Here is a 12,016-nt window from a genome sequence, read left to right as displayed (position 1 = left end):
GAGGATCGTGCACTGCGACAACGCGACGAACTTCGTCGGAGCGAGTCGCCACTTCGCGGCACTGCAGCAGCAAATCGAGGACGAGGCGGACGAACTGCGACAATACGCATCAAAAAAAGGATGCGTATTTGCGTTTGTACCGTCGCGGGCTCCGCACATGGGCGGACTTTGGGAGGCAGGTGTGAAGTCTGCAAAGCACCTACTCCTACGAGCGGTGGGCAGCGCGAAGTTGACCGCAGAGGAGCTGCAGACCGTCCTCGTTGGAGTCGAGGCCGTCCTGAACTCGAGGCTCCTGGGCGCTCTCAGTCAGGACCCAAGCGACCCCGGACCAGCAGGGTCTAACGCACGTCGATGGCGGCTTGTCTTGTCAATCAAGCAAACGTTTTGGCAGCGATGGTCCCGGGAGTACGTCTTGGGCCTACAGGCGCGGTCGAAGTGGCAGCGGGAGCAGGAGGACGCCAGGAAGGGCGATCTGGTCCTGGTCGCCGAGGACAACCAGCCGCCCAACAGTGGATCACCGCCAGGGTCGTGGAGACTCACGCCGGCGCGGACGGAAGGGTCAGGGTCGCCGACGTCAGGAGTAGTGCAGGAGCGGTCTTCAGGAGAGCAGTCCACAAGCTGGCGAGGTTGCCAGTAGTTGAAGCCTGATGAAGGCCTTCTACGGGACCGGTGTTGAATTAATGTAGAAGATTTTGTAGAAGTTTGAATTGTATTGAAGTCTGGTATAAGTTAGCATAGGGCGGAGTGAGAGCGCAAGAAAAGCTCACTTGCGCTCTCCCGTGAATTCGCCCCGCTCCTCCGCAATAGATAAGCTAGGCTTAAGTTCATTTGGTAAAAATATAGCGAATTATAACGTTGAGTCGAACGCTTGTGAATTATTTTTCGTCGTCGTTTAAAATTATAGTAAACAGCCACCTTTAGTTTTTTCGAAAGTGTGAGGTAAACTCATCTCAATAAACACCACTAATCAACTCCTTAAATCCGCTTTTAGTCTGCCCCATGAACGATCTCATTTCGTCTTGAACAGTACGACAACCGTCTCAGCCAAAGTGGAGACCTACGTGAAATGGCATCCGAAACTGAGGTCGTAAACCCGGCACACTTAGCGTGTAAAACGTTTTCACAAAGCCAGCAGTGGATGGTAGGCTGGGAAGAGCAGCTTGTCTTATTACAAGACTTCAGCGCACAGACAAGTTTAATTTCCATATTTAATTACACAGGCCGACAATTTCCACTTTTCAGGGTAAACACTTTTTTTTGTAAAAGTAAACACTATTCAATGTGCAATTGGGGTTGTGATTTAATCATATGCTTTTGTGAACAACCGATGCCTATAAGGTAATTTATATACAAAAAGGAAGGATGCTTGTATCACTATAATGGAAAAAGAATGCTAGTGCTGTAAAAAATCATTTTATCTTTAACATCGGACATTTCTTTCACAATTTCTCGTAAATAAACAGCGCCGGACAGCTAGGGGGTATCTATGCCCTTGCGGTACAGATGAGGCGCTTGTGTTTCCGCCTCTAATAAGTAGCCTCATACTTTCCCTATTTCCACACAATATACCGGATATATAACACAGGCCGAAAATTTCCAACTTTTTTTTTCCTCCACGCATAATTTCGCCTGCTCCATAACCTTTAGGCTCCCCTGAACCAAAGTCCAGAACAAACATAGGTTCTATCACCTACAGTTTCCGCGGTACACCTAAGAGAAGAAATTGATCAAATTTTACCATATATTGAATTATGTAGACCGTGTAATGGCGATGACTATCATTGTTTCGAGTACATATGATTTTTAAAATGTATGTGTACCAACTAAAATTAAAAAATGGCATCTAGCAGTTACCATATCTTTGGAATACTCATCCAAAGTGGAAATCTCAAATTTTCTACATTAATTTTTGGTCTTCTATGATTTTTTCCTCGAACATTTTTTTATGGAATATTTTTTTTTCTTATTATGCTTGGAGATTTTTTGCTGTTGGCCTGTGTTATTAGACGGAGCAAATAATTGAGTTGTAGCATAGTCATTTCCTTTATCTTTGGTGCTTTTTAGGTGGTTGCGTCCGCTTGAAATCCAGCACTTGAGACTGTCGGATTTACCTACGGGGGTTCCTTCAGCCTATACTCCTAATTCCTCCAAGGAAACTTTCCCGCTTGAATGTTATACTTACCCACGGGGGGTCTTTCACTCAACTCTTCCACCTTCCCTAGAAGACTCGGTCTCGATTTGCTCCAGGGGCCCTCCTTATATAGTGCCAGAGGCGCCCGTTAATCCTTGCAAATCTCGCTTCCTGCCGTTAGTCCTTTGCTCCTCCGTTTCTCGCCGTTAATTTTCTCCAATCCCGCCGCCTTCCTATCGGCGGATTTCTTTATTGCCGTTTGCCCCGCTTGGATCTCCGATCCGCATTGTTATTGTGCCGGTCATCGGACTTTGTCCCGATACCCCCGCGCCCCCTCCTGGTCATTCCCAATGCATTTCTGCCGTGCTAGCTTGCTTTTTAAAACTGAGGAAGATGAGGTGGAAGGTTGGTCAGAGGCCGTAACATGTGGGAGTTTTACACCCACAGGTTTGGTTATTTTTTTTTTCACCGTACTTGGCTGATGTTCTTGGACGAAAATATTCTCTGTCCAAAAGCTGGCGGAACAAATCGTCTAGAAAATCTGCAAGGGCACACTTATTTTGAAAGATGACGTGTGCCTGGTATATGAATATTTAAATTTTGTAATTTCCACCACCTTTATGTCGACTTTTGTTTTGGCTTTGATGTAAGCCGAGATATCAATCTCAGAAGTGGCAGGGGCAAGCCGGGAAACAAAAATGTGTTTCGATGGTGGGATCACCTGCAAGGGTTTTGGTGCTGCCGTAACTAATCAGTACGGCATCAGTACGTACCGGGGGTACGGACGGTTGATTACACTGTTTGGTGACTGTTACGAGGGTTTGAATTATTGGGTCTAGGATCACTTGAAGCGATGCTACAGAGGACATATCGGACAATTGCTCATTAATTCTGAGATATTCGGAAGCCGAATTTTTCTCAGGTCCGGCCCTTGGGGTGGCCAGAGGTTTAATCGGCTGCATAATAGTCGGCTAAAAGAGGATTTTTTACGCTTTGGACACTCATTTAGTAGTTGGAGACTACTAAACTGTGTATCGAGCGCACAGAGTTGGTGATTGATTTTACGAAAACCACTAATCAACTCCATTAATCCGCTTTTAGTCTGCCTCATTAACGATCTCATTTCGGCCTGAACAGCACGACAACCGTCACAGCAAAAGTAGAGACCAGACCTACGCGAGATTGCATCCGAAACTGAGGCCGCGAACCCGGCACATTTAGCGTGTAAAATGTTTTCACAAAGCCAGCAATGGATGGTAGGCTGGGAAGACGAGATTGTTTTATTACAAGACTTCAACGCACAGACCAATTTAAATTCCAGTTTTTCTTACTGATTTCAATAGGAAAAAAAAACCTTCCATGGGAAAATGTTTGGGGAAAAATCATAGAAGACCAAAAATTTATGTAGAAAATCGGAGATTTCAACTTTGGATGAGTATTCCAAAGATATGGTAACTGCTAGATACCATTTTTTAATTTTAGTTGGTACACATACATTTCAAAAATGATATGTACTAGAAACAATGATGGTCATCGCCATTACGCGGCCTACATAATTCAATATATGGTAAAATTTGATCACTTTCTTCTCTTAGGTGTACCGCGGAAACTGTGGGTGATAGAACCTATGTTTGTTCTGGACTTTGGTTCAGGGGAGCCTAAAGGTGTGGAAAGGTCCAATGGAATCTGTACTAAGTTATGGCATTTCCGAACAATCAGTTATATGACAGCAATAGGGTATAGTCAACCGATCCCGTGCGTTCCGACTTATATGCTGCCTGCACATAAAAGAAGGCTGGGTGCCTTCTTTTATGTCAAAAATAATAATACCCTTCTACTTACTTCTACTTACTTCTACTTCTTAATACTTCTACAAAAATAATAATACCCTCTGCAAGGTTATAAAAACTGGATATTAAATATTGAGGACACCAAAAAATATATTATATAATTTTGAACTCACCGTTTTGTCTTTAAGCATACCAACTCGACAGTTCAGTGCAGCTTCTGTAAACAAGTGAACTGCTGATACATGACCATCATTTTGAGATTTAAAGCTAGAGTGCTCTTCAAAAAATGGTCCCAAATGGTGTTCGTGGTGATGGGTAGTACGAAATATCCGAGATTGCTCTATTTCTGTTGAGCCTAGCGTAGAGAACAATAGAATTTTCTTTATAAGAAACAGTGGTTAATTTTTCCTGTGTTATTATTCGTCCCATCTTACCAATTTTAAAATGGTCTCTTAAATGTGCATAATCGAGAAATTTTTTAATATTATTAGCTTTATTTTTTGTTGATTCTGTCGTTAGTAAAACGCCATGTAAATTTATTAGTTCTAATGCCGCTTTATGAGATGACGCACCGGCTGCCATTGTTACTGTGGGTATTGGATTAGATGGTTTATCGTGACCAATTACATTTTTAAGTACTTTTGGGGGTATATTGTCAACGTCAAACTTGGTGACAAGCTGTATAGGCCGCGATATGTAAAAAGGTTTGGTTAAAATTGAAGATCTTTCCTGGGTTCCGCTTTTTAGTAAGGATTCCGAATGAATAGAAGGCTCTGCATTGTTGCTATAACTAAGCGGGTTTTCAGCAGTGGTGTTAATACCATAAAGGGAAAAATTTCCTCCATCTTCAACTTTTCGATGAATGTTTGGAATTTTATGTGCAATATCGATAGGTACAGTACCTGAAAATAAACAAAGGGCTTTAATAAAAACTGTGATTACCAAAGAAACCTAAAGATTAAAAAATTGTGATAAAACATGGAAAAAAGCTAACTTAATTGCTATATATTTGCGATAACATGGAGGTTTATATGGTATGGCACATACCGGATCGTATAAATATGACGCCTTTTTTCTCTCGTTTGCTACCGCTTCACATTCTTCATTTACATACGTATTGCACTAATCTTTTAACACCTGTTGCTCTTTTGTAAGTATCTTATTCTCGCTCTTTAATATTGATTTTGGTACATTAGTCAAAGGCTCCTTTGCTTAATATTTAGTATATTATGACTATGGATTCTTAAATTTTCTGCTCCCTAAAATTGTGCAATAAGACTATTTCATCGTTACAGCATCAATTGCGGACTGTGTGAAAGCGTTGCACATGCTAAATATGCAGACTCCACCGCATCAGTTTTCAATTCAACTTTTCGTCGTGCTGGCCTCCATTATTGCTGCAGTGGATGTCCGATTGCTCAGGATATTTTGAATGAGTCTTCTAAGTCTAAAAAACCAACTAGAGTTACCAAAGGTCGCTAGACATCCCAACAGCAATCATGCAGCAGCTTATGTCCGTTGCCACCCAAAGGACAGGTAAAACAAATCCTGCTTTCGAATTACCTTCGGTTAATGAGCAAAATTTTTCCAGTGTCTTTCTTCTGGCTTGTCAATAATCATGACAATAACATGAATCACCTCAACGCTCTGAAGCTAGCATTCACATAAGCTTGCATTTCCTTTAAAAAGCCTCCCTGGTTATGGCCAGATCTAACCACAATCAGAACGGCATGCAGAACCCTATTCAACAGGGCAAGGACCGGTGCCGACCACAAGCACTCCTTAGCAAACTACAAATTCTCATGGAACTTCTGCTGCTGGGATATACAAAGAAGATGACACTTAGACCTGTACAAGCGAAGCGATGCTGAATGCTATCGAGGCACAGACGAGACGCCCGAAACTAGCGTCACGCCCACGTACTTTAAATTAACCATCGACCAGAAAACCCTGCACTGGGCTATACACATTTTTAAACCCTATAAATAAGGCCCGCACGAAATCATACCTGCACAAATACAATTTGTATTTTGTGCTCGTATCTTGAAAATACCCTTCTCTCTAGGAAAAATTCAACAACAGTGACTCAATCACGCATTGTCTTTATTCCCAAATTGGAACGGGGGGATGTCCGACTCCCCGTACCCCCAAAAAAAGCTTCCATTAAAAAGAACCAGCTCAGTTAAAGCTCCGTTCAATTGCCTGGTTTCATTTGTGGTTGGCACGATAACTCCGGCCCCTTTTCTTAAGGAAAATAATATCACAGTTATTAATGATGGATTGGGCTCGAATCCGCACGACTTTTACACTGATCTGTGTACCTCTTCACAAAGCCCAGCATACGCATTAGTCATTAAAAAGTCTAAGTGAATGGAAAATTTAAATTTATTGTGCAATAAGATGCCTAGATCTACCACCTCTTCATTTAAATTCAAACAGTATCAGCCAATAACCCAGGCACTACAAGGATCAAGGGACTAACCTTACTGTTGCTTATTCTGTAGTGGAAAAAGGTAGAGTCGGTGAACCGAGAAAAAACTCATGCTGACTATGGCACAGTAAGTAGTTCGAATGAAGAAAGCAGGTTGATATGTTATTTATAAATATTACAAGATGAAAAATCTAACTTCGGGTTATCCCTTGCAGTTACGTAGCAGCTCATATAATTGGATATATATCGAATAGATATAGTAAATATATATCGAATTTCACTATTGATTCAATTTAAAAAAAAACAAAAATGTTCGAGAAACCTTAAGCATCTTTAAAAATACCAAAAAATTGCTGGTAAGAATTCCTCGTATTTGGCCAGAATATCGAAGAGTCGGGCCTTGGACACTTTTTCCTGATAATGCACCATCACATCGTTTGCGAGTTATAACTGAGTTTTTGGTCCAAAAAGACTTTATCCCTTTGGCTTGATGCGACTACTATCTGTTCCCTAAACTGCATTTAACGATGAAAGAAAAGTTGCATGCATCGATTGAGATGGCAACAACCGACGTTCTAAAGACCATTCCAATGAAGGACATGGAGAAGTCGTTTGAGAACCTATTGGAGCGTGTCAATTTGTGTATCGATGAGAAGGAACACCTTGATTTGGAAACAAAATTTTTTTGAAAATATACATTGCTTTTTGGTATTTACCCAAAGTTCCATTTCTTTTGGAATGAAGGGTGTACGATATTACCTATAAAAATTACCCATAAAAATGGAAAAAAACAATTATTACTATAAAACTACTTCATCATAGTACGGACAAATAAGTCTGCCACCATGTCTCTCAAAACTTTTTACAAATGGCTTTGATGTCACATAACTGCATATATAAGTCCAAAAAATTATTCCGCCACATCCATTTGGCTTCCGCGAAAGGCATTGTACAATAATGCCTGATAACATAAGAAATTCGTTAAGAAAAAAATACTGCATTGCGATATTCCTCGATGTTTCCCAAGCGTTTGACAGAGTCTGCCGCATGCATCATAAAATCAAAGTTCTACTTCCAGATTATACTCATAAATTACATAAAATACTCATCCTGAGCCGCTCGAAATGACCACCTCGAGCAACAGAGCAATTAACGGATCACTTAATATAAGTCGAGAGATGGCTTTCTGACTTGCGCATTAAAATTAACTTTATATTTATATTTCAATTAAATTAACGATATTTTTTTTAATAAATGAATAAATGAAGAAATGATAAACCCATAACGTACATTCTCAACAGACAATTACTTTCGCTTACTTTCAACAACATTCAGATCGCGTAATTCAGATCAGAACACCTACAACGCAATGGCCGTCTAGCCCAGCACTAATATTGTTTGATGCACCTGATGAAATAAAAACTCTCAATCAGACAGTTAGGTAATATATTTAATATTTGATAACATATTGCTAATTTCCAATTCAATCACTGTGGACGGCAATCTACGAGGTGACGAGCTGCGTGCCTTGGCGTGCGTACATAATATACATAAGTATAAAAACAACGCCTGGTTTCTTTGTTGATGTTGCACATTAAATACGTCTATTAATAAATCTTATTTTCAGGGGGAGTCAGAAAATATGCCAATTTCTAAAACACAATTAAAATTTTTCAATATTTAATACTAGTATTAAAAGTATTAATGAAAACTTTTTAAGGCTACTTATTTAAGTATTTGACTTACTAACCATTCCCTATTTTTAAGTATTTTTTGCCATTAAAAATTTCCATCTGCTTTTTTCATTATAAATATTCATTATTTTTATGATCATGAACCATAAATATTGATTATTGATATGAATTTAATTTAAAAATTCTTTAAGCGAAAGAATAAAAATGTGGAATATTGATTTTTGTCTCATCGAAAAAATAAAAATCAATAAAATTTTTTTTTTCACTTGGAAATATTCAATATTGCTGTTTATTTTTTAAATATTTCAGATCTCGATCACGATTCATTTGTACCTGTTTACTTGGTCGAAGGATATATACAATCAAATATCTAAAATGTTCAATAAATACACCTTAATCTTAAATTGAGTAAAATTTCTGATTGTAGGTTCTCTTTACTTGCAGTCCTTCATATTTATATTCTATATATCCATATAAAAACCAATTTAGTTGTAGGAATTTTTTTTCATTTCGTTTCTTTTGTTCAATATATGTTGCTTTCAGGTAAGTTTTGCGTTAATCGTAATCCCGAAGTATTTTCCATGTGTATCTGTTTTATTTTTTCTCCGTCAATTTTAATTGGATACTTCGTTGTATATGAAGCATGTTGTTTTTATACCCTTTCAGAGGGTATTATAATTTTGGTCAAAAGCGTGCAACGCAGTGAAGGAGATATCTCCGACCCTATAAAGTATATATACATTCTTGAGTCGATATAAGCATGTCCGTCTGACCGTCTGTCCGTTTCTACGCAAAGTAGTCTCTCAGTTTTAGAGCTATCGAGTTGAAACTTCCTTCCTTTGAACCTTCTTTCCTTTGCAGGCAGTATATAAGTCGGAACGGATCGGTCGACTACATCCTATAGCTGCCATATAACTGATTGATCGGAATACCATAACTTGGTTGTTTTTCAAGTTAGAAGGATGGGAGTTTCAATGGATTCCTCTTTTGGCAAAATAATTCGTTATGCCAAATTTCATAAGGATCGGCCGACTATATACGGTCCGCTATATATCTAATAATATAACATGCGTGTCGCCACCTAGCTGACTGCAACTTAACTGCAAGGGTATATAAACTTCGGCTCCGCCCGAAGTTAGCTTTCCTTTCTTTTTTATATTTATTACGTGCTGCGTGTTTTCTTTGTTCATTTCGATGTCCCATATTTAAAACCAATGGTCTTTTGTGGATATTAGCTTTGTAGGGTTTCAATAGTCATTCTTTCACTTTCGTTAGATGCCATTAATACAATATCATCCTCAAGGCCGCTATCATAGATAGATATTTGTTTTGGTATGTCTACTAGGTACGGTAAGGGACCAAGTACACTGCCTTGAGGCACTCCTAACGTTCTTTTAATGAAAAAAAGGATACTAGCATTCAAAAATATTGAATAGGTTTATGATAAGATTTTTTGAAGAAGTGATGGAGGCTTGTGAAGGAGTTTTTTGTGCCATACTCAATGCAATTCTTCCTTCTTTCAAAGTCGTCTTTGACTTTATGAACTACTTTTTGGATCTGCTGGATAGTTGAGTGTTGTTTTCTGAATCCAAATTGAAGGAGGGGGATAGTTTTTGTTTCAGGATTTGGTCAATCCTGTCAACAAGCATTTTTTGGAATAGTTTAAATAGGATGGGAAGTAGACTGATTATTCTATATGAACTTACGTCAGTGATATTCATATTTCTTTTTGAGGTTGCTAAAATTTGGAAAACTTTTTAAGTCTTTAGGAAGTATTTTAGTCTTAAGATTCCATTAAATATGTCTCAAAAATGAATTGTGGTAGCGTCAGTTCTTTTAGTATTTTTCCAAAAATTTAGTCATATACCATTGATTTTGTGTTTTTCAATATTTTATGTTGTGCTTAATTAAGTATAAAAATGTCTGGATTTTCAATTGATTCTGAAATCAAAGCGTTTTGGCTGTTCTCCAGAGTATCAGCTTTCTTTTTGTTGGTCCTTACCCAAGTGTTCACTTTGTTTTTATTGGTAGGGTTAACGATTACGGAGTCAAGATTCGAATTGGGTTGGATGTAGGATGTCGACAAATTTTTCTCCCTTTTCATATGATTGTAACGTGATATAGTATTTTTATGAAAGTTTTTTTATGGTGGTTTAGTTATGGAGTGTTTTTTTAATTGGAGAATGGTCTGAAGATAAGTCAAGGTAGGATTTAATTTTTATATTTTCGTAGATAAAGTTTTTTATTAGGCAGAAATCAATTAAGTCAAGGGAATTGTTTTGTTTCGATTTGCCAGTATGTTTGTTCTCCTGTGTGTGTGTATAATGTTTATTAGTCATAATAACATCGTATCCTTTTTTACTTTTGGCGTTAGTATCCTGGAGCTCCACCTTATAGAATATGTTTAGCATTGTAATCGCCACCAGTCGATTACCAATGGATTTTAAGAAGTGTTATTACATTTTGGTGGATAAAAAACGGCAAGATATTTCTTGATCCCGCTGAAGTTATGATTTTTTTTTGCTTGGGGCAGTTGGGATAGTTGGTACATTGAAGTATTATTCGTTTTTGGTGTGGCTTACTAATTTGAAGATTTGGTTTTTGTTTTAATTCAAAAGAAAAAATTGCTAGTGGTTTTGCGTTTTACTTGAAAAATGTTCTGTTGCATGATCAACATTTCGGAGAATTACTTTGAAGCTTCGTTGGTTCTGAGGCTTAACCGTGTAGAATTGTTTTTCTTTGTCTTTAAGTAGTTTTAATATAAATGTATTGTTAAAATATATATATTATATTGGTACAGTGGTAGCTTTCGTGTGTTTAGTTTTTATTTCTTTTAAGTAAAATCATTTATACTTATCTAGAAGAACTTGAAAGGTCTTTTTTTTAAATGTTCACTCACCCTAGTCCGCGTCTCATCTGGAGTGCCCCAAGGAAGCAAAGTTTTTCTGTGCGCACTGCGTTTTTTAAACTTTGTAATAAGCTTACCATAAAAATTCGGTGTATATTCATATACACATAAAAAAAACAAATTGCAATTTTTAGATCCGTATCGCTTCGCGTGTGCAGTGATATATTTGGAGGTAAAATAATAATTTTATTAATTTTCTTTCCAAACATAGCCCTGATCTGCTTCTTCGTCTGTTACGGTGTTGCTTCTATTCTATTGCTTTTCATATTCTCGCTCAATAGAGATTCTTATCTCTATTCTTTGCATTTTACAAACTCGCACTAACTGCTATCTTTAATCCCCCTTTCGTTTCCCTGGTACAGTGGTTTAAAGTTCCTCAATAATAAAAACAAATAAAATGTATAAATTAATTATTTCATTTTTAATAATTTTTAATAACATAGGCCAACAGCAAAAAATCTCCACGCATAATTTTACCTGCTCCATAACGTTTAGGCTCCCCTGAACCAAAGTCCAGAACAAGCATGGGTTCTATCACCCACAGTTTCCGCGGTACACCTAAGAGAAGAAATGGATCAAATTTTACCATATATTGAATTATGTAGGCCGTGCAATGGCGATGACTATCATTGTTTCCAGTACATATCATTTTTGAAATGTATGTGTACCAACTAAAATTAAAAAATGGTATCTAGCAGTTACCATATCTTTGGAATACTCATCCAAAGTGGAAATCTCAAATTTTCTACATTAATTTTTGGTCTTGATTTTTGATGATTTTTTCCTCGAACATTTTTTTATGGAATATTTTTTTTTCTTATTATGCTTGGAGATTTTTTGCTGTTGGCCTGTGTTATTAGACGGAGCAAATAATTGAGTTGTAGCATAGTCATTTCCTTTATCTTTAATGCTTTTTAGGTGGTTGCGTCCGCTTGAAATCCAGCACTTGAGACTGTCGGATTAACCTACGGGGGTTCCTTCAGCCTATACTCCTAATTCCTCCAAGGAAACTTTCTCGCTTGAATGTTATACTTACCCACGGGGGGTCTTTCACCCAACTCT

At 37.9% G+C, this 12,016-nt stretch overlaps 1 protein-coding gene across 4 annotated transcripts in view; it reads right to left on the bottom strand.

Moving 5' to 3' along the window:
* Positions 1-12,016, bottom strand: part of LOC6503205 — a 76,709-nt gene that overhangs the window by 45,972 nt on the left and 18,721 nt on the right. For 3 of the 4 annotated variants that reach the window (XM_032455962.2, XM_032455963.2, XM_032455964.2), the window contains 2 exons: positions 4,356-4,823; positions 4,095-4,276 (listed from right to left, as the gene is read on the bottom strand). In XM_032455962.2, the coding sequence (XP_032311853.1) occupies positions 4,095-4,276; positions 4,356-4,823 (650 nt within the window). Of the gene's footprint in view, positions 1-4,094; positions 4,302-4,355; positions 4,824-12,016 lie in introns of those variants that run through there. The other variant, XM_044716929.1, reaches the window with a different exon arrangement.

This window comes from Drosophila ananassae, chromosome XL, assembly GCF_017639315.1.
Source record: "Drosophila ananassae strain 14024-0371.13 chromosome XL, ASM1763931v2, whole genome shotgun sequence".
NCBI classification, from domain to species: Eukaryota; Metazoa; Arthropoda; class Insecta; order Diptera; family Drosophilidae; genus Drosophila; species Drosophila ananassae.
The sequence above is the reverse complement of the archived record's forward strand: the minus strand, read 5'-3'. Positions and strand labels throughout refer to the sequence as shown.